Consider the following 21,079-nt stretch of genomic DNA (forward strand, 5'->3'; position numbering starts at 1 on the left):
AAGGAAAGGAAAGGAAAGGAAAGGAAAGGAAAGGAAAGGAAAGGAAAGGAAAGGAGGAAGAAATAAAATAAATAAATAAATAAATAAATAAATAAATAAATAAATAAATAAATAAATGGAATTTTAAAAAAAGAAAAAAAAATAAAATAAACAGGAATGTTCCCTCCAACTCTATTTTGATTTAGTCCCTACCCTCCCCTTCACTGTTTTGATCACAAAAGAAGAAAAAAAAAGCTTTGAGTATTGACCATACACAAACTATGATCATTTTCCCAGCAATCAATCCGATAGTCTTAACGACGTGTAACCCTCCACAACTGGCCCCAACTGAAAAAAATTAAAGGATTGTCTGTGTAGAATGCCTTATTACCCCCCAACACCATTTTGATTTAGTCCTTCCCCCTCAATTTTGATGATTTGCATTGCCATTAACAGGTTTTGCATGTAAATATTTAATTGGCTACAGTGTTTTATTGGCAATGGTGGTTCATGTTTAAAAAGGAAAAACAAACAAAGTCACAGTGATTTTGGGAAAGTTGCTCAGCTGTGTGGTAGCACTTCATGCGTACTTATCAAAAAAAAACTGTCACTAGACAAAACTGCCCTGCACACACACAGGCAGTGCCATTCCATCTAGAATTCTTCTTCTAGTAAGGTAACATCATAGTTACAACTCAACATGCTTCAGTAACTTGGATTTTTCTTCTGTCGCTGTTTCCTTGGTTTAAAACAGTAACTTGTTTTATGGCTAAAAAAATGAGACATGAAAGCTGTTTTTATAATACTCAAGCCTCCATCTGTCTCATTATAAGGAAAAGCACCAAGTCCAAGTCCAGTGCAAGATTTGGATGATGTTATAGATTGGTCAGAGAAGATCAAAACTGCTCACATGTGGTGAGGGGTAAGACTGTACGGAGCAACCAACTACAGGTAGACAACCCTTTATCCAAAATCCGAAATGCTCCAAAGTCTGAAGGTTTTTTTTGTAAAGTTTTTTTCTCATTAACAAGGTTGTTTGACGTGCAAACAGTTAACTCAAGTTGACACCCACTCCATGCATGTCACTCAGATGCGACGTAGGGTGGGGCACATGGCCCAGCACTGGCAGGCTTCAATTCTGTTTCAGGGCCTGTTTTACTCAGCGAGTCCCCTCCTACGGTAAGATTTTTTAAAAATTTCACCAAACTGTCACTTATTCTGAAATTTGAAAAATTCCAAAAACCAGCTGGTCCCAAACATTTTGGATCAAGGACTGTGCACCTGTACATAAATTTCATTATATTGTGCTGCTCTCCTACTGCCGCCACTGCATTTTCAACAAATAATTTTCCTTCTAGTCATTCAGGTACTAGCAGCTCTCAGGGAACCTCCACAAAGAAATCAGCACTGGAGATCTTCAGCTCCACCTCTATGCCTGACAAGAATGGTATTGAGCCCTCAGAGTATGTATCAGCAAGACAATGACTTGCACTCACCACCAACTCAAAGATATTCACCTGTGGATCCAATTTGGGAGCATAATCTGATGGGCACATCAATAAATGTCTGCACAGCTAAATAAAAAACGTCCCTAGGTCTGTGGCACTGCTAAAAACCAGACATTTGCTCAGCCCCTGACAAACGTCAAGTCCTGTGCTCAGCCATTAATGTCGATCAAAACTGCAGGTAAGCACAGGGACATCAGTTAGACTTGCCAGATGGGCTCAGTAATTGAATCAAAGGATGGAAGTGTCCACCAAGTTCCATGTTGGCTCCAGCATATTTATACAGCCATGTCCAGCACACCCAAGTAAAAATACTATAAGTCACAGAAGCAGAAATAAGCCAATTAGCTCATTGGATCTGCACAGCCATTTAATGAGATTCAGAGAATTGATTTGCTGCTTAACTTCACTTTGCTGCTTTGTTCCTCCACCCCTACCACCATGATCCTCGATATCCTTACTCATTAGAAGATGTGTCTACCACAGTCTTGAATATATCTAATGACCCAACCTCGACAGCACTCGGTGGTAAACAATTCCACAGATTCATGACTCAATCAACCTTGTGAATCTTCTCTAGACTGTCTCTGATGCCAGTGTATCTTCTCTGAGACAAGGGGACCAAAACTGTTTACAGCAATCCAGATGTGGTCCTATTAGTGCCTTGCATTGTTAAAGCAAGACTTCATAATTTATACATTCCATTCCATTCCTTTTGAAGGAAAAAAAGCATTCCATTCATCTTCCCTGTTACCTACTGAACTTAGGTGTTAACTTTTTTTATGAGTTATGCACTAGGAATCCTGCAGTTTTCTGCTGTCTTTCTCCATTTAAATAGTCTTCAGCTCCACTTCATGAAAATATGTACAAATCTTATGCAACATACAACCATCACTCCACATTTTCAAACAAACAATAACATGTTTCAGCAGCCTTGCTGGGGCACGACAATGAAAAATCAAGAGATTATCAGAGATGTACAATAAACACAAAATATTGTTACCAGGGGCAGTGATGATGCATCTTGCCATTGATAGAAGAATCTGTGGAGCGAGGAATAGTGTTAATGTTAAGTCCAATGTAACTTCTTTGGAACTAAAAAGGGCTGATATAAAAGGGAAGAGAGAACTCAAAGAGATCATAGGTCTTTTAGAGAATTAAGCTGGGGAAATAAAAATGGAGAACCAAGAAATGGCAGGAGTTGGATAAATACTTTCCGTCCGACTTCACAGTGGAAGACACTATTGCTAAATAGTGGAATGCTATTAATCCCAAGAGGCAAAAAGAGGGGAAGAAGTAATTACAATAGCTGTCATTAGGGAAAAAGTGCTAGGGAATTTGATAGGGTTAAAGACCAAAAGGTTTCCTGGACCTGATGGGATGCATCATAAGTTATTAAAGAAGTAGCTAGAGACGTAGTAGATGCACTAGTAGTAATCTTCCAGGAATCTTAAAATTCCAGAAAAGACTCAAACAATTGGAAAAGTGCTAATGTAGGACCGTTATTTAAAAATAGAAAGAGACAAGAAAAGGTAACTACAGATTAGTTGGCTTAACATGTGTTCCTGACATTTCAGAGTCGATTATAAAGTACATAATAGCAGAGCATTTAGAAATACACTTAATCCAGCAGATTCAGCATGGCTTTATGAATGCCAACAAATTACTAGAATTGTTTGAGAAGATAAGCAGAATAAAGGGCAATTAGTTGATGCAACATATTTGGATTTTCAGAAAGTGCTTGATTAGGTGCCAGAGACTTGACATAAGGGGAACATTTTCAAGATGGCAAATGGTAACTAGTGAAGTGCAACAGGGATCAGTTCTGGAGCCACAATTATTCATAATAGCAAATGACTTGGAAGAGTCAATTGAATGTACTCTAGCCAAATTTGAGGAAGACAAAAATAGATGGGAGGGCAAGTGGTGAGGATGGCACAGTCTGCAAAGGGATATAAACAGGCGAAATGACTGGGCAAAAACTTGGCATACAGAATATAATGATGGAAAATGAAAGGTTATGCAGGAAGAAGAGAGGAGCTAATTATTATTTAAATAAAAAGCTATCAAACATAGGGATTTGGAAGTCCTCATCCACAAATCACAGAAAACTACCACCCAAATTCAGCAGCAAATAGAACAGTGGCCTTTATTTTCAAAACCGATGGAGTCAACAGGGATAGTTTGCTAAACCTATAGAAGGCACTAGTCAGCTGACAGCTGGAAAACTGAAGAGAGTTTCAGGTCCCTTATCGAAACGAAGGCAGAATGACATTAAAGTCAATCTAGAGAAGGTTCATTAGGCTCATATCAAGTATTGAGGGAAGTCTTACGAGGAAAGGTTCAGTACGTTCGGTCCTTACTTATTAGGATCTAGAAGAATTAGAGATGACCTTATCGAAACATACAAGATCCTAAGGGTAGACACAGTCCATGTAAAATAGTTGTTCCCCTTTGTGAGGAGAGTCTAGGACCAGAGGGCACAATCTCAGAATAAGGAGCTGCCCATTTAAGACAGCAATAAGAAGGAATTTCGTCTGAGGGTAAGTAAATCGGTGGAACTTTTTGTTTAAACCACAAAGGACTGTTGAGACTCAGTCAGTAAGTATATTCCAAACTAAGACAGACAGATTTTTAATCAATAAGGGAATCAAAAGGTTAAAAGGGAAAAGGCAGGAAGGAGGAGTTGAAGATTCTCAGATTTAACCACAATCTCATGGAATGACTATCCCTGTTGACTCCATCGGTTTTGAAAATAAAGGCCACTGTTCTATTTGCTGCTGAATCAGATTCCATGATAGCCTACTTCCATTTCTCCTTCTTATGGCCTCTTGCGTTATGGATACCACCTTGTGAGAGAGACTGGAACCAGTGTAGCTTCACATATCTTAGTATGGAGAGGTTTATTCTATATATCAGCTTTTCAAGGGAGCACATTCCCATTCAACACAGAATTCATACAATCAGGGTCTGCCTCTTGCAGGTTCAATGCTATTCCTGGATTTACTCGAACATTTCAGGAAATTTTGGCAATCTACCTACATCCTGAAATGTTGAAGGACTGCTAATGACAAAAGGGTCAAAAAGATATTCTTCTGGATTCCTCTAAACCTGTTTGCTATGATGAGAAACTTCACTATACAACAGTTGGATATGATATCCTGATAGATGCCTTCAGTGCACGAACTGCTACTTTTTCTTTAACAGTAATATAAAATATATTAGATGTTGATCCTGAGAAGTAGGATCACCCAAAGATACCAGGTATACAATCACTTAAAAATGAGAAATTTATTCAGCAACACAAAAGGTCAAGGATTGCAAAATTAGAAGGTCCACATGTAATTTGCACTAAGCAGAGCTGCTTGCCAAATTAGCAATTGAATTTGAACCATTTGAACAAAGTCCAAAACTAGCCCGTGCATCCTGGTACCAGATTTTAATTACATTCTCTTTAGCCTCTTGGATTAAGTGATGTAGTGTTTTATCTTGTTTTCTTGGACATGTTATTTCAGAAGGATCTTGATCCTCAGCCTCATGCCATCCTCAGAATAGACCTCGGAATGACGCCAACGATGGTGTTCTCCAAGTGAGCTCTGTAGCAGGTAATATGCAGGCAATGTCAAAATGAAAATACTATTTTATTGAAGGAATTCCTGAGTTCCCCATATCATATCAATGAAGCGCATGTTATGCTCTCTCAAAAGTATGATGAAAGCTGCCCATGAAGGTCACTGCCATGCCCACATAAGGAGTTCTGAGGTATGTGACCTTATCCAATTTTACATTGCACAACCAAAGCAGTCATGCAATATTGTGATTAGAAATGCTGTCAGTACACCATGATAGCATTATCCTCATCCCCATTACAAACTAGGTTTTTGTACATTTTACATGAGAGAATTTGACTAATGCCTGTGTTGACTTCCAATGTTTGCTTCTGAATGTAGCTATGCAATGAGAACTTCACAATTCACTTTTACATGCCAAAGCTATCTTCATGGATCTGTGTCTATACACATTATGATCCATCTGATCTTCAGCACATTCCAGTGTCCGACCATTCACAGCATAATCATTTGCCATGTTAGTCTTCCTCAAGTATATTACCTCTCACTTTTCTGGGTTTAACAACATTTGCCACTTTATTATTGTTGTTGCTTGAGGGATAGATTGGAGAAGTTGGGGCTGTTTTCCTTGGATGGAAGAAAGCTTTGAGATTTGAAAGGAGATTTCAAAATCATGAGTCTGAACAGAATAGGTAAGGAGAAACTGCTGCTATACAAAAAAGGAGACAGAACAAGGAGGCACATATTGAAAGCAATTTGCAAAGAAACAAATGTGATACAAGATAAAACAGTAACAACATTAAACTGTCTCAAAGTGTAGTGGAGGAAGGTTCACTCTAGGAATTCAAGACAACATTAAATGTTTCTATGGAAATAAGCAATCTATAGGATTACAGGGAAAAAGCAGAAGAATGACATAATCATAATAGTCATTTGGAGAGATGATGTAGACTTTATGGGTTAAATGATCTCTTTCTACACCATAACAATTCTGAGATTTAATTTTCACCCAACCTCAAGTTATTAAAGTAACACAATATGTAATTTCACCCCTTACTAAAATTTGTGGTCAGCAGCAGAGAAGAAAGTGTCCCACAAAAGATCTAGCGATCTTATTTCTTACAGAAAATATGAAAACCTATTCTAATGGAATAACTTGACATTCAGAAATATAAAATTACTTGTTCTGGGACTAAGATGTTTTCAGCAGTAATTATAAATTAGTACTCAGTTTAAAAAAAAGTTACTCATGCTTCATTAAACAACAGCTTTTTCAAGTGCTTTACAGCAAGACTAATTCCATGAAAGGGAAGTTCCCATCAGATTATGGGGTGCTTCAACAGTGCACGCTCGAGAAAAGTCAAGGATCACGACCACAATTTCCAAATTTGCATATTTAACAGCCCATTTGTGGACTCCCAAAGTGGCTATTAATGTCAGGGGCATAATTATCAAGAGGCTGAAGTTTCTGGAGTTCCATGGTAATTATTAGCACTAAATCATAATCAACCAAAAAAGTTGAAGACAATCAATTTAAAGCAGATAACAACGATTTCATTCCCAATCCTAATTCCTTGTCCAATAGTTATAATCTTTCAAATGGTATATTCATCTTTGATATTATAATCAACAGACTAATTATAAATTGGAAATATGCACTCACAAATTGCAAATTGGTAGATGACCTGCAATAATGTCTCTGAAAACAATAAGCAACAAATTTTCTGTTTTTGATGTGATTAGAAGAGTAACTGAATGTGTTTTTGCAGTATTATAAACATGCAAACTTTAAAATCAGGCTTCCAACAAACAAATTGGCACACAATTTAAGGAAACCTCAAATAAAAATAATCATGGGTCAGCAGTTTATTTCTTTATATTTTTCACTGTGTAAGTAAAACAAATTCTACACAAAAGCATTGAGCGTTTAGTTACTTTTGCATATTGACAAAAAGTTTTATGCTCCAACATTTTTGGTGGAAGCAGAACTTTATCGTAAAATGTATCCAGAAGCTAAATTATAAAAGAGCCACAGAGATAATTCTAATGTAAGCCACGAGAAAATTGTCACAGTAAGAAAGATCAGAACATTGAATGTGTTGTGCAAAGACTGGTGTGGCATAAATAATTTCAACTCAGAGTACTAGTCAGAGATGTGGCGAGCCAAAGAAGTTTGATAGATGATTAAGGGAGACGGTTATATTCTCTCTTATTCAAGTTGGTCACTGCCTGGCACTTGTGTAGTACTACATTACTTGAAATTTATCAGTTCCAGCCCAAATGTTGTTTGTGGAGGGCATGGACTTCAACATAAGGAGTAGTGAATGGTATTCAATGTTGTGCACTCAAAGGCAAACATGGGCACTTCTAGTCTTAAGATGGAGTGAAGTTCATTGATGAAGTAATTGCAGATGTTGAACTGTGACACTACCCTGATGGACTCCTGCTGCAATGGCATGGAACTGAAGGTTGGCCTCCAACAATCATCTTTCTTTGCACGGAGTCTGACTCAAATCAGAGAAGAGTTTCACTTCCTCATCCTGATACCCACTGACTACAATTTTGTCAAAAGTTCTTTAATGCTAGTCAGTGAAATGCCACCTGAATGATAAGTGGGTCATCCTCACTTCATCTCTGGAACTCAGCTGTTTGCCTCAGATTTAGACCAAGGCTGTTACGGAGTCTTGTTTTGAATGAAGATCAGCAAACAGGTTAAGGTTGAGAACACACCTCTTGATAGCATGAATGAAAACACATTAATCACTGATGTCTGATAATTAGCTGGATTGGATTTCTCCAGCTTTTTGTGAACAAGGCATACTTGAGTAATCTTCCACACTGTTGAGTAAATGCCAGTGTTATAACTGTACCAGGACAGTTTGGCTGGAGGCACAGCTAACTTTAGAGCACAGACTTCAGTATTACCTCTCGAATGTCATCAGATCCCACAGCCTTTAATATACAGTATTAAACTATTTCCTAATATCAAAGAATAACTTGCATTGGTGAAACCTGGCAACCACAACGATCAATTTTGAAAAGTTTGGTCAAAGAGGTAGGTTTTAATGAGTATTCTTAGGAAGAAGGAAAAGTAGGAAATTGAATATATCGATTGCCAGAATTCCAAAGTCTTCGGCCTCAACTGCTGAAATCTAGACATCAATGGATGAAATAAGTAAAATCAAAGAGGCTCAAGAGACCAAAAACATGAACACACATTTCTCACTGTGTTATGGGGACTAGAAGAGATTTCAGAGATAGGAAAGATAAAGATCACTAAGAAATTTGAAAATACAAATGCAAATTTTAGATTCCAGACCCTGCTCAACAAGCAGCCAATATGGATCAGAAAGCACAGAGGTAACAGATGAATGATACTTGATGTAAGCAAGTAAACTGGCAGCAGAGTTTTAAGAGTACCTCAAGTTTATAGGATACAATGTGGGAAGCAATTCAGAAGTGTATGAGAATGTTGGAGGCAACAAACCATAAATAAGGATTTCAAAAGCACATCAAATGAGGCAGGAGCCAAATTACAGAAATGAAAATAGACACTAGTACCAGCCTTGCTGACAATGCGGACATGTTGTCAGAGCTTAGCTATGAGTTAAATATAATATCAAGATGAACAATAATCTGATTTTGTCTCAGACACTTAGTGCATGTTCAGAGAGGAATAGAGTTAGTTGCTAAGGATCAGAGTTTGGAATGAAAATTGAGGATAATGGTTTCTGTCTTCCCATTACTTACAGTGAAAAAAAAATCAGCAATAGGGAGGGTCATCCTACTAAAATATAAATCGCATCAAAAGGCTGGGCAAGAAGGAAATTATTCCCAAAGCAGTCACACTATTATAGAAAAGAGCACAAAGGGAGAAGTCCACACCTAGGTGGGGAATCTGAATTGGTCTAGCTCCTAGAAAAAGGAGATCATCCACTGTCCTTTAGTACAGATTATGTGGCTAGGTGAGGAACTTTCAACTGTTGATGATCCAAGTAATCTGCTGCGCTTGTTCTTATATGGGTGCTGTTGAAGGAGGCTTATAAGTTACGTAGTTGGCTAGGTGCTTTAGTACAGCTTGTAGATGGTACATGCTGCTGCTACTGCCTACCAGTGGTATGAGTAAACATGCATGTAATAACAGGGGTATGCCATTTATGGTCGTCTTAGTATTATGGTCATGCTGCTGCTGTGCAGATATAACAAGCCTGCCATTAATAAAACTTTAATTCTAAAATAACATGCAATCATGTCTAATCCAAAAGTTTCAACTGTAACTATATTTCAAGATATGATACAGTATTCAGTTAATGATCTGATTTCTCCTCACTAGCCCCAAGGAGTAACAAGTCAAATTACAGTGTCCCATTTTAACGCTAGTTTAGTTCAGTTCAGATATTCTAAAACAGCATGGTGCACTTGGCTCAGCTACTTGCTATCTTATTCAGTGAGGCAGTCTGCACTACAGTTACTACTTATAAGTGCATACACATGCATGTACTTTTTTTCTAGAAATGTGAGCAGTTGGAACTTCTGATTATGGATATTTAAACCGATATCAACCTTTTAGTTACTGACCTGACACCTTGGTAGTCATGTACAGAACTTCAAAACACATTTTGACACATAAAAGATGCCAGATGTCAGAAAAGTATTTGCATATTTACAAGAAAATAAAAATAGGTTAACCTATTGGGCAACAATTTAGGCACTGAAACACTTGCTAAATCACCTATTTGAAAAGCATGCATTTTTTTTCTAATAAAGGAAAGCAAAAATGAATTTGGTGGAAATTGAATTGAACATTTTCAATTGGCTGACATATCAATGGCACTCAAAAAGAGGCAAGTCCAGACAACACAGGTTTCCTCCATCTACTCAGAAATAGTGACTATTTAAAACTAGTATTTTAATCATGCATTGCTAATTTAATTTACATCCAGCATCTTAACATGCTCAACTATTCGTAGCACTAACACATCGAACATCTCTGCTCTCTTTTAATCAGTAAAGACAGAACTGTATGTTTTTAGCAATCACCAGTATTATTTAAAAATGCTGGTTGCATATCATGGCCATGTAAAAAGATAACCAAAATGCAATAGCATCTCAATCTACAAATGTTTCAGAAAAAGATTCATTTAATAATTTTATGTTTAAATAAAGAGCACTATGAAACTAAATTTCTCACATCCTAGGGAGAACAAGTAAACAAACTAACTTATCTCTAATGTTGATAAGTATCAAAAATTGACCTTACTTTCTAGTTAACTGCGATTTAACTACAGACCTGAAAATAATCTCTCAAAGTCATTTCTTCATGTAACATCTGATACTAGAGGTCAATAGTGTAAAGTTTTTTTTTAAGACCAATGGTTACATTTATTTCATATAAGAAAAACATATTAAAGCAATCACGTTTGATTTCTTCAATGTAAACCTATGTACAAACATTGACATCTACTGGCATTTCCTGGTAAAACATTTACATGTAGTGCGCTTTGTTTTCACTGTTACAGTAACGGAGTAATAGTTCACTCTGGCTGCACTGTCTTTATTCCACAGGCTCTACAAAGTACATCAATGATGTGGAGGTGCCAGTGTTGGACTGGACAGGCAGCACTGACATTGATCTCATCACTTGACTTCCTGTGGCTCTGTTGCGCAGGGAGAAGTACAAGACCAGCAATCTCACTGTGGAGTGGTCACACTGCACTATGCAATTAATAAATTTCAGGAATGTTTTTGTCAGCCGTAAATTTCACACCAGCTTTCTAAAAAGGCAGTCAAGCTTTCATTTTATAGTAAGAACCATTCTACTGTAATATGGATTAACAACAGTTTTACAGTTAACTTCACAATTTGTTTAATTTTATTAGTTAGCTGAACAGTTAAAACATCTTAACAGAATAAAGTTAACCGGTATCTGTTTGATACAAACTCTTATATCACAGCAGCATAGCAGTGAGAAACTTTGTTGAATAAAGAAACCTAGTGATTTGAGTCTGATTACCTCACTTTAATTGGCACTACTCAAAATACACCCCTTTTAAAGAAATAAATCCCTCTTATTTATCAAATTAGACTTCAATTTACTCTCTCATTTACCCATATATAGGGACATAAGTGAGTGAGTTGACCATTCCATCTCTTCCGCAGGCTCAGTTATTCAATTTTCTTTATTCACTCACAGGATGAGGCTGTCGCTGGCTAAGCAGCACTTACTGCCCCTCCCTAATTGCCCCAAGTGCAGTTAAGAGTCAACCACATTGCCGCAGGTCTGGAGTCACATGTAGGCCAGACCAGGTAAGGACAGCATTTTCCTTCCCTAAGCGACATTAGTGAACCAGATGGGTTTTTAATTTTCTAAATAAATTAAGTGTTCTGACTCAAGCAAACAAAAATTCAAACTAAAATTGATCGTTCTCAAACTTAAAACGTTTTACCACATATACTCGTGTAAACGTCGACCCCTTATTTTTGGCCAAACAATCTTGTATTTTCCATATACCTCATGTAAACATCGACTCTACTATCTCGCATTATAAACATCTTACAAAGGAAACTGCATGTTCCCATTAACCCACTTAAACAAAATCGCATTCATTCGTACTGGTAACTCTACTCATCGCTCTTTGTTTACTATATTGTATCTCTATTCATTCATTACTCTACTTACTCCCCTTGGTTTATTACAGCACGTTTTAATTCATTCATTCATACCAGGACTAAGACTAAGACTAAGACTAAGACTAAGACTAAGACTATCGGTACTTATTGCAATTTGTTCACTACATATCCAAACGTTAATATTGTTAGAAAAGTAATCATTTTAATTGTGCCATTATATCTGAATAAAAGGTGAGATATATTAGCTAAATCTTTAATTTTTGACAAATTTGTTCATATTGCTGAGGTTCATAACATACGAGAGTAAATGGGAGGGAAACGGAAGAATTTGGCAGAAAAACTCGAGATACTTGCACATTCAGAATTTAATAAATGTTTCATTTTGCGTGTGCCATTATACCAGGCCATGACGATGTTGAACAGTGTAATTCTGCAGGATTTCAATGATTCTTTGACGTTAAATTTTCGTATCCGGCTGTATAAATAAAAACTTACTGTAATTCATTTTTGTTTCTCTAGCTTTTATCTGGTAACCATCTTTACAATAATTCATTGTGATTTTCTTCTTTACCCAGGATTAGTTGAACAATCAAATCAACTTCTGCTAATAATACGCTATTTCGAACTGCAGCATGAAGTTCAGCCCTTCAAAACTAATTCCGTGTATTAGTTGACCCTATAAATGACTTAACGGTACGGATCAAAAATTGGCTAGCTGAAGAAAAAACAGAGGGTGGCGGTTGAAGGGAAATGTTCATCCTGGAGTTCAGATCTGATTTGGTTTAATGCAGAAAAGTGTAAGGTGATTCATTTTGGAAGGAGCAACAGGAATAAAGAGTACTGGGCTAATGGTAAGATTCTTGGCAGTGTAGATGAGCAGAGCAATCTCGGTGTCCATGTCCATAGATTCCTCAAGGTTGCCACCCAGGTTGATAAGGTTGTTAGAAAGGCATACTGTGTGTTAGTTTTTATTGGTAGAGGGATTATGTTTCAGAGCCACGGGGTCATGCTGCAGCCGTACAAAACTTTGGTGCAGCTTCACTTGGGGTAGTGCATACAGTTCTGGTCACTGCGCTGTAGGAAGGATGTGGAGGCTTTGGAGATTTGCCTGGTATGGAGGGAAAGTCTTATGAGGAAAGGCTGAGGGAATTGAGGCTGTTTTTATTAGAGAAGTTTCAGAGGTGACTTTATTGAGACATAAGATAATCAGAGATTTAGGGTGGACAGGGAGAGCGTTTTTCCTTGGATGATGATCGCTAGCACAAGGAGATATAGCTTTAAATTGAGGGGTGATAGATATAGGACAGATGTCACAGCTAGTTTCTTTACTCAGAGAGGGGCATGGAACGCACTGCCTGTAACAGTAGTAGACTCGCCAAAGTTAAGGGCATTTAAATCGTTTTGGATAAACGTTTGGATGAAAATGGAATAGGGTAGGATAGATAGGCTTCAGATTGGTTCCACAGGACAGTGCAATATTGAGGACCAAAGGGCCTGCGCTGCACTGTAATGTTCTATGTTCTCTTATGAATTGAAGCTTTAAAAATAGGCTAAAAAATTTGACTTTTACACGAGTCCATACGGTAATTGACTGAGCATCTTTTGAAAGAAAAGAATGGCAGAGATACCAATTGAAAATTTTGCATCAGTATTTGATGAAGGACATGAAAGCAAATGAACTTGGGGGAAAAAAAATTGATGTTTTGAAAAAAAAAGTTCATACTACAGAAGATGAGGTGCTGCAAGTCTTAAAGTGCATAAAAGGTAGATAGATCCCCAGAAGCTGATCAGGTGTGTCCCAGAACTTTGTGGGAAATTAGGAAAAAATTTCTGTTGCTGAGATATTGGTATCATTGACAGCCACAGTGGAGGTGCTGGAAGATTGGTGGTTGGCTAATGTGGTGCCATTGTTTAAGAAAACCAATAACAAAAAGCCAGGGAGCTATAGACCAGTGAGTCAGTTGTTGGAGGGGATTCAGAGGGACAGGACTTACACGCATTTGGAAAGGCAAGGATTGATTAAGGATAATCAATATGGCTTTCAACATGGGAAACCATGTCTCACTAACTTGATAGAGTTTTTTTTAAAATAAGTGACAAAGAAGATTAATGAAGGAATAGCGATCAGAATTGTATACATATGGACTTCAGCAAAGCGATCGACAAGATTCCGCATGCTAGACTGTCTGGCAAGGTTAGATTACATGGGATCCAGGGAAGCTAGCCTAATTGGATATAAAAACGGCTTGAAGATAGGATTGGTGCTGGGTCCATTGCTTTTCATTATTTATGTAAGTGATTTGGATTTGAACATGGAATGTATGGTGAGTAAGTTTGCAGATGACACCAATATAGCAGATTAGTGGACAGTGAAGATTATCTCAGAGTACAACAGGACCTTGATCATACGGGTCACTGGATCAAATTAATTTAGTTAAATGTAAGGTGTTGCATTTTGGCAAGGCAAACCAGGGCAGTTAACTGTACGTCCCTGGGGAGTGTTGCCGAACAAACAGGCCTAAGGGTACAGGTGTATAGTTCCTTGAAAGTGGAGTCACAGGCAGACAGGGTGATGAAAGCTAGGCAAAAGTGAGGACTGCAGATGCTGGAAATCAGAGTCTGTTCCAACACTACTCTAATCTAGGGCGGTGAAAGCGGCTTGTGGCACGCTTTCCTTTATTGTCAGTGCATTAAGGACTTGGGTCAACATGATGTGGCTGTACAGGACATGTTTAAGGCTTGAGAGGATGCAGCAAAGATTCACAAGGATACTACTGGAAGTGGAGGGTTTGATTTATTGGGAGGCGCTCATTAGGCTGATACATATTTCCCTAGTGCACCAGAGGCTGAGGGGTGACCTTACAGTGAGTTATAAAATCATGAGGGGTATGGATAGGGTGACTAGCCAATATCTTTTTCCTAGGGTAGGGGAGTCCAAAACTAGAGGGCATAGGTTTAAGATGAGAGGGGAAAGATTTAAAAAAGACCAGAGAGGTAACATTTTCACGCAGAGGGTGGTGAGTGTATGAAACAAGCTGCCAGAGAAAGTGGTGGAGGTGGATATAATTATAGCATTTAAAAGCCATCTGGATGGATATATGAATAGGAAGGGTTTAGATGGTTATGGACCAAATGCTGATAAATGGGACTAGGTCAGAGTGGGCTGTCTAGTCAGCGTGGACAAGTTGGGCCAAAGGGTCTATTTCGATGACTCTGACTCTCATTGTACATTCTCACCCTTTTTTTTAGATTAGATTACTGACAGTGTGGAAACAGGCCCATTGGCCCAACAAGTCCACACCGACCCGCCGAAGCGCAACCCATCTAGACCCGTTTCCCTATATTTACCCCTTCACCTAACACTATGGGCAATTTAACTTGGCCAATTCACCTGACCTGCACATCTTTGGACTGTGGGAGGAAACTGGCTAAAATGCTTCCTGCTTTAATTTAAGGTTGTAGATCTTAGATTAGATTACTTACAGTGTGGAAACAGCCCCTTCAGCCCAACAAGTCCACACCGACCCGCCAAAGTGCAACCCACCCATTCCCCTACATTTACCTATTCACCTAACACTACGGGCAATTTAGTATGGCCAATTCACCTAACCTGCACATTTTTGGACTGTGGGAGGAAACCGGAGCACCCAGAGTAAACCTACGCAGATACGGGGAGAATGTGCAAACTCCACGCTGTCAGTCGCCTGAGGCCGCCCTCAAGGACTTTGAGTGTAAAAGCAAAATAACACTGACATTACGAAAAGTTCCATTGCTAAGACAAAAGCAGAATTATAAATTAACTATATATTCAACAAATGCCTCCAACCTTATTCAGCTGCCTTGACTAAATTCAGCATGAAGTTTGCATGTTCTTTCCTTTGTTATAACCATATGTAAACAAACTCACAATATTCCAGTTAGTTAATCAGAAGGGAGATATAGCTGCCTGAAACCCGGTAGATTGAAAGATCGCACCCCGGATTTCTTAATTAATGTATCAGGCATCAAGCAGCAATGAGGAATCAACCATTTTCTCACTTAAGAGGAGTGAATTTAAGAAAAGTAAGCAAGTTTTTATGCACCACAAATAGTGAATCAGAAGCAGTATTGACATAACCTGGGAGCAAGTCACCTGAAATAGTATGGAACTCATGCAATAAAGCCTACTCTCAGAATGGTACAACACAAAAAACAAATAATTTGATCACTATGGATCCACTAATATGTTTCTTCAGTGTAGCCATAAAAGTCTAATCTTACACCATGACTAATTCCATCTGACCTATTCATATTTATCCATTATAAGCAACTATCCAATTCCTTGTCAAATATGAGCACTTTCAAAAATAGTCTGTGGGAGACAACTCCACATTCCAAATTTTTTTTTAATTCAGTCACTAAATTCAGATCAGAGTTTATAATTTTCTCTGAATACTCACAAATTGCAAAAACTATTCTGCTTTCCTTAAAGTGGGTGTCGTTTCAGGATGTGTTAACATCTGCACTTGCTTCTATTCAGACTTGAATTAAAAATGCTTGGAAAAAAATTTGGAAATTGTCTTTAGTGAAGTTCAGAAACAGTTATGTATTTATAATGAATGTCATTATAACATTGTTGGATTGAGAATTCATTGCAATAATCAGTAGTTTACTGAATATTTACCTGTCCAACCACTGAAACATACTAACCAGCAAGATGCCAGGTTCGTTTTGCAAACTCCACCATCCTCTGTGGTAGGAAACCAAGGATAAAAATGATCAGTCCCACCTTCAGGTTTCAAACACTCCATCACAAAGGTTAGGGAAGGTCAACCATGTTTACCTTTATGATTACCGTACTGATGACTGCAAACCAAGAATAATTGCTTAGTCAAATGTGTCTGCGTATTTTTAGCCAAACACCAGCTATTATCATAAAATTCCTAGTGTGGAAACAGGGCATTCAGCCCATCGAGTCCACAGTGATCCTCTGAGAAGCATCCCACCCACAGCTCCCCACCCCTACCTATCCTGTCGGAATGTACTTCCCATGGACAATGCACCAAACCTACACATCTTTGGACTGTGGAAGGAAATCCATGCAGACATGGGGAAGAATATGGAAATGCCACACAGTTGCCTGAGGCCTCAATCAAACCCAGGTCCCTGGTGCTGTGAGGCCGCAGTGTTAACCATGAGCCACCATGCCACCCTTATCATCTTTAAGAGAGTAACAGAAAGCATGTTAGGTAGCACTTAATAACATACCTGCATTATCCACCTGCATTATCCACAATTCTTACAAAAATGGTGTGAAACTTCTGTCTTTGCTGAACTACAGAACTTGCTTTGGAATGAGACAATTACTTGGAGTTTCTTTTGCCTCAGCTGTATGCGTACAGTGGAGTTAGTGAGAACTCCAAATCACTTACACAGTGGATTTTAATTATGAATACACAGTCTGAAATCAAATAAGCAGTCTTTAAAAGGAATCAAGTCTGGCAGCTTTGTTTAACGGCCTTTAATGAACTTCTTTAGCAGCTTGTATCATAGCAACACATTTTATTACACAGCGTTCAGGAGAACCAGTTTTCAGAGCTCTGCAGTATCATTTATTTTCTCATCTTTGCACATTATTCTTAGCATCTTACCTCAGGAACACACAACTGCTTTGACAATTTTGACAATGAATCCTGATTATGTTCAAGTGTAACCTTTTATTCTATGACGTAACGATCAACTAATTTACCATTAATTTCCTAAGCTATTTTATAATTTAGTTTTTTGAATAGCTTCTCCTATCAGACCTGCAACAGGAATTCATCGGTTTGATTTTTAATATTATGAAGTTAAATACTGTTGCATATTTTCAAGCTTAAAATACCTCTGGGTTTAGTAAAATGTTTTATCCTACAGTGTGTATTGCTTTTACATAAAATTGGTTGCTTTGTTGAAAAGGCTACAGTGATTCCTTGTATTTAAAATGAAAACACTGCCTTTCTTATTTTGAGCAATGGTATGTTTGTGAACGGGTTCACAGTTTTCTTTTTACTCCACTGTATTCTGCTGTACATCAGATCTGAGAATATTTGATATTGATACTAATTTCAGAAATTGGGTCGGCCCTCCAGTTCCAACTCTTGTTCTGATTTACACACTGGTGTGCAAAGCACTTAAGTAAATAAAAGACTTTCAATTTTAAAAAATGGTCTTCAGTTTCTGTCATTCATGCATTCTGCATCCCTGCCACCATCACCCCATCCATGCATTCATTCACACTTTGACACCCAATGGAAATTTGCTCATGTTTGGGAGTATAACCTAAATAGGATGCTCTGACATTCTTTATCACCACAATTTCAGTGATTTGTTTTATGTTTGTCTACTTTACCATTTGTGGCAGTTCAATTTCCCATAAGTGGGTTAATAGAGAATGGGCTTCAGAATCAGTTATAGTTGAACTCTCTCAGATTCAAGTTCAAGACAAACTGTAGAATTGCTATTTTATCTCTAAGCATTTATTTATACATCTCCTTGTATTCTAGTCATTCTAAACTCACCTTTTGTAACTTGTTCAGTTCTTTCAAGCTCTTAGATGGCTAGCTCACCAAGGAAAGTGGAAAATGACATCTGTTTTACAATAGTTGGTTTTGGATTAAGCATTTACACTTCTGTGAATTGAACATTTACTGTAAAGTTACTCAACCAGTAAAAGCAGCTTTATTGATGTAACTTATACTTGAATTTTAATTGAAGAGTATATTTTCAAGTTTATAATGTCTGCTTACTCTGTCATGCCTTCTCCTTTAAGATTTTTCTTTTTACTTCGACTTCACCTGTGCTTTATATTATCTCTTTAATACAATACTAAATTACATTTTCTTTTTACTTGTATCTATTCTAGATTCTATATTTATGTTTTATTATTCACTTTGGAGGTGAAAGCTATTTGTAAAAGCACCTGGTCAATTAAAGAAATAGACTTTCAAACATTTTTTTAAACCCTGTCAAAGGTTATGATAGTAATGTTTAAAATTGTTCCATCACTGATTCTCTATATGCATATCAATCTTTGAGGCATAAAAGATGTTTAAAAAAAGGCTTCTCACAAACTAACTATTCTCAGGTGGAAAATAGTACATGTCTATGCAGTTTGTGAATTCACTGTGTTAGATCCCTTGAAAATTACGGACATTAGTTCCATTAAAAGTTGAGAGTTCTTGCTTTCTCAACCATCTATTTGTGAGGTCCCTCCTCAATTCCTAGTTCTTTGATTATTTAGACTAAGTGCAAAGTATTTACCTGGAATTCTCTCTCTTTGTGTCAAGCCCACAAATAACTCAAAGATTCAAAGATTACTTCTGCAGCAACTCCTTCCTGGAGTTGTCCTCCAATACTAAATATCAGAAGACCAATGTCATCTGAACACCCTTTATATATAATTCCAACACTGTATTAACTTGGTCTCCTCTTGGCATTCCGTTAGTGTCACTGGGCCAATATCCTGGAATTTCCTATCAGACAGTTGTGCAGTGATACTGTTCCTATTAGGTGTGGAATTTAGTAAAGAGAGCACAGTTCTGACAAGCCACAAACACACCACTGAGTTAATTTCTGTACCTCAACCTGTGAAATCAAAATGTTGACTCACGCCTCACTTAAAAATCAATCATCAAGTGAACACAAGTTGACAAAGATAAAGATAAAATACCCTATTAGGTACTCACTCTTTTTGTTCACGCGTAAAGAATGACCACTTTCAAAAAGGAACTGAAAGATAGTCAGCGCACTCCCAGAACAACAGCCCGTCCCAAGGGAACTAAGAGTATTTTATTTAATAATACAGTTTCAAATGTCTAGTAAGGAGGCAGGGGAATGGCACTATGTAAAGTATAGAGAGCTGGTACAGACAATGGCCTCTTTCCACACTAACATTTCTGCAATTCTGTGAATATTGAATTCATCTTTAAATTGTTTCTTAATCTCTGAGAACCAAGATTATTTTCTCAAATTAATTATCTGCTTTACCAAACTATTGCAATATAAAGAAAAATTGAAAAGATGGTCCTGGTGATAACAATTTGTGAAGTGAGACTAGAATAAAGTAGTAAGAATTAATTTGCAATTCTATTCTTCACATCTGGCTATGTATCATGTGGTCCAAGAGAATGCTGAATTGAGACATAGTGGATAACTATCTTCTCAAAGCCAAAATACGAGCGTGCAAAGAAGGCTGCACTGATGACACCCAATGTTTGAAAACTCAGTTATGTTGCATATTTTTCTACTTCACATGAAAAATACAAGCAATTTAAGGCATGGCAAGATAACAAATAAAAGCACCATGTCAACCAAAATGATACAAGTGCCCACCTGGTAGAATAAGTCATGTATTTTCAATCGAATTAGCAGTTGCGCTCCTAGGACAATCATATGGTTGACATTTTCAACTTCTGAACAAACAAAATTTTAACCTCAATATAGATTCAAACTTAATAATTTAATTGACCATGTCATTGGATTGAACCAATTCAGAGTTGCCATCCCAACTATGTAATTTGTAAAGGGCTCCTGTCCCACACCAATACAGCAACTCTCAATTACTCTTTAAAGTAGCCTAACAATGAACATTTGTAACTGAGTCAATGCCTGGCACTATTAGCTACCATTAATCAGCCCATGTCTGAATGTTGCCCATACTTTGAAGCATGCAGGCACTGACTTCCTTATTTGTTCAATACTATTCACTACTTCTCAATGTCACTAGCAACAAATATTGCCCCTTCTGATTTTATGGTGGAAAGATGGTCAGTTATAAACCAGTTGACAACAGTTTGAACTTCTGTAACAATTCATGAAATCACAACAAACACAATCAAGCATGAATAATGGGATCAACCACTGGAAAGTTAACCTCCATTCCCACTAACTTCAATTGTACCAGCAGTCATTGATGCCCAGGTAATCATTCCCATTTCACTTCAAACCTTTATAACGTTTGAACTAAAGCTACAATGAGGTTGGAGTTGTTGTTGTCCTGGCACAACCTCACTGTATAATGTTGTGCAGATTATTCATCACTCGTTATTCATGATAGCACTTTCGACAACACTTCCAAAGATTAGGCTCTATGGCTGTAATTGGCAGGATGAGATTTGTTTTGCCTTGCATGGTCAGAATGGATCTGGGCAATTTTTCACTTTGTTGGGCAAATGCCAGTGTTGCAGCTATACTGGAACAACAGTCCATAAGTGCAAGACTTCAGCACTGCAGCCAGGGTGTTGTCAGGATCTTTAGCTTTTGCTATAACAACTTGTCCAACCATTTCTCAATATCAAGGAGAGAGAACAAAATTTACAGAGTACAGGCTGTTATGCTGGAAGCCTCAGGAGGCGCAGCAGCTGGATTATTTGGTAC

The 21,079-nt window shown here is 37.7% G+C and overlaps 1 protein-coding gene across 3 annotated transcripts in view; it reads right to left on the minus strand.

Annotated features, from left to right (window-relative positions):
• Window positions 1–21,079, minus strand: part of LOC122559558 (PHD finger protein 21A-like) — a 58,028-nt gene that overhangs the window by 27,545 nt on the left and 9,404 nt on the right. The window contains exon 5 of one of the 3 annotated variants that reach the window (XM_043709224.1): window positions 2,488–2,527. The exons of 1 other annotated variant lie outside the window; for it this stretch is intronic. In XM_043709224.1, coding sequence (XP_043565159.1) covers window positions 2,488–2,527 — 40 coding nt within the window. Of the gene's footprint in view, window positions 1–2,487; window positions 2,528–4,760; window positions 5,081–21,079 lie in introns of those variants that run through there. One more of the 3 variants, XM_043709225.1, reaches the window with a different exon arrangement.

This window comes from Chiloscyllium plagiosum, chromosome 19, assembly GCF_004010195.1.
Source record: "Chiloscyllium plagiosum isolate BGI_BamShark_2017 chromosome 19, ASM401019v2, whole genome shotgun sequence".
In the NCBI taxonomy this organism is placed as follows: Eukaryota; Metazoa; Chordata; class Chondrichthyes; order Orectolobiformes; family Hemiscylliidae; genus Chiloscyllium; species Chiloscyllium plagiosum.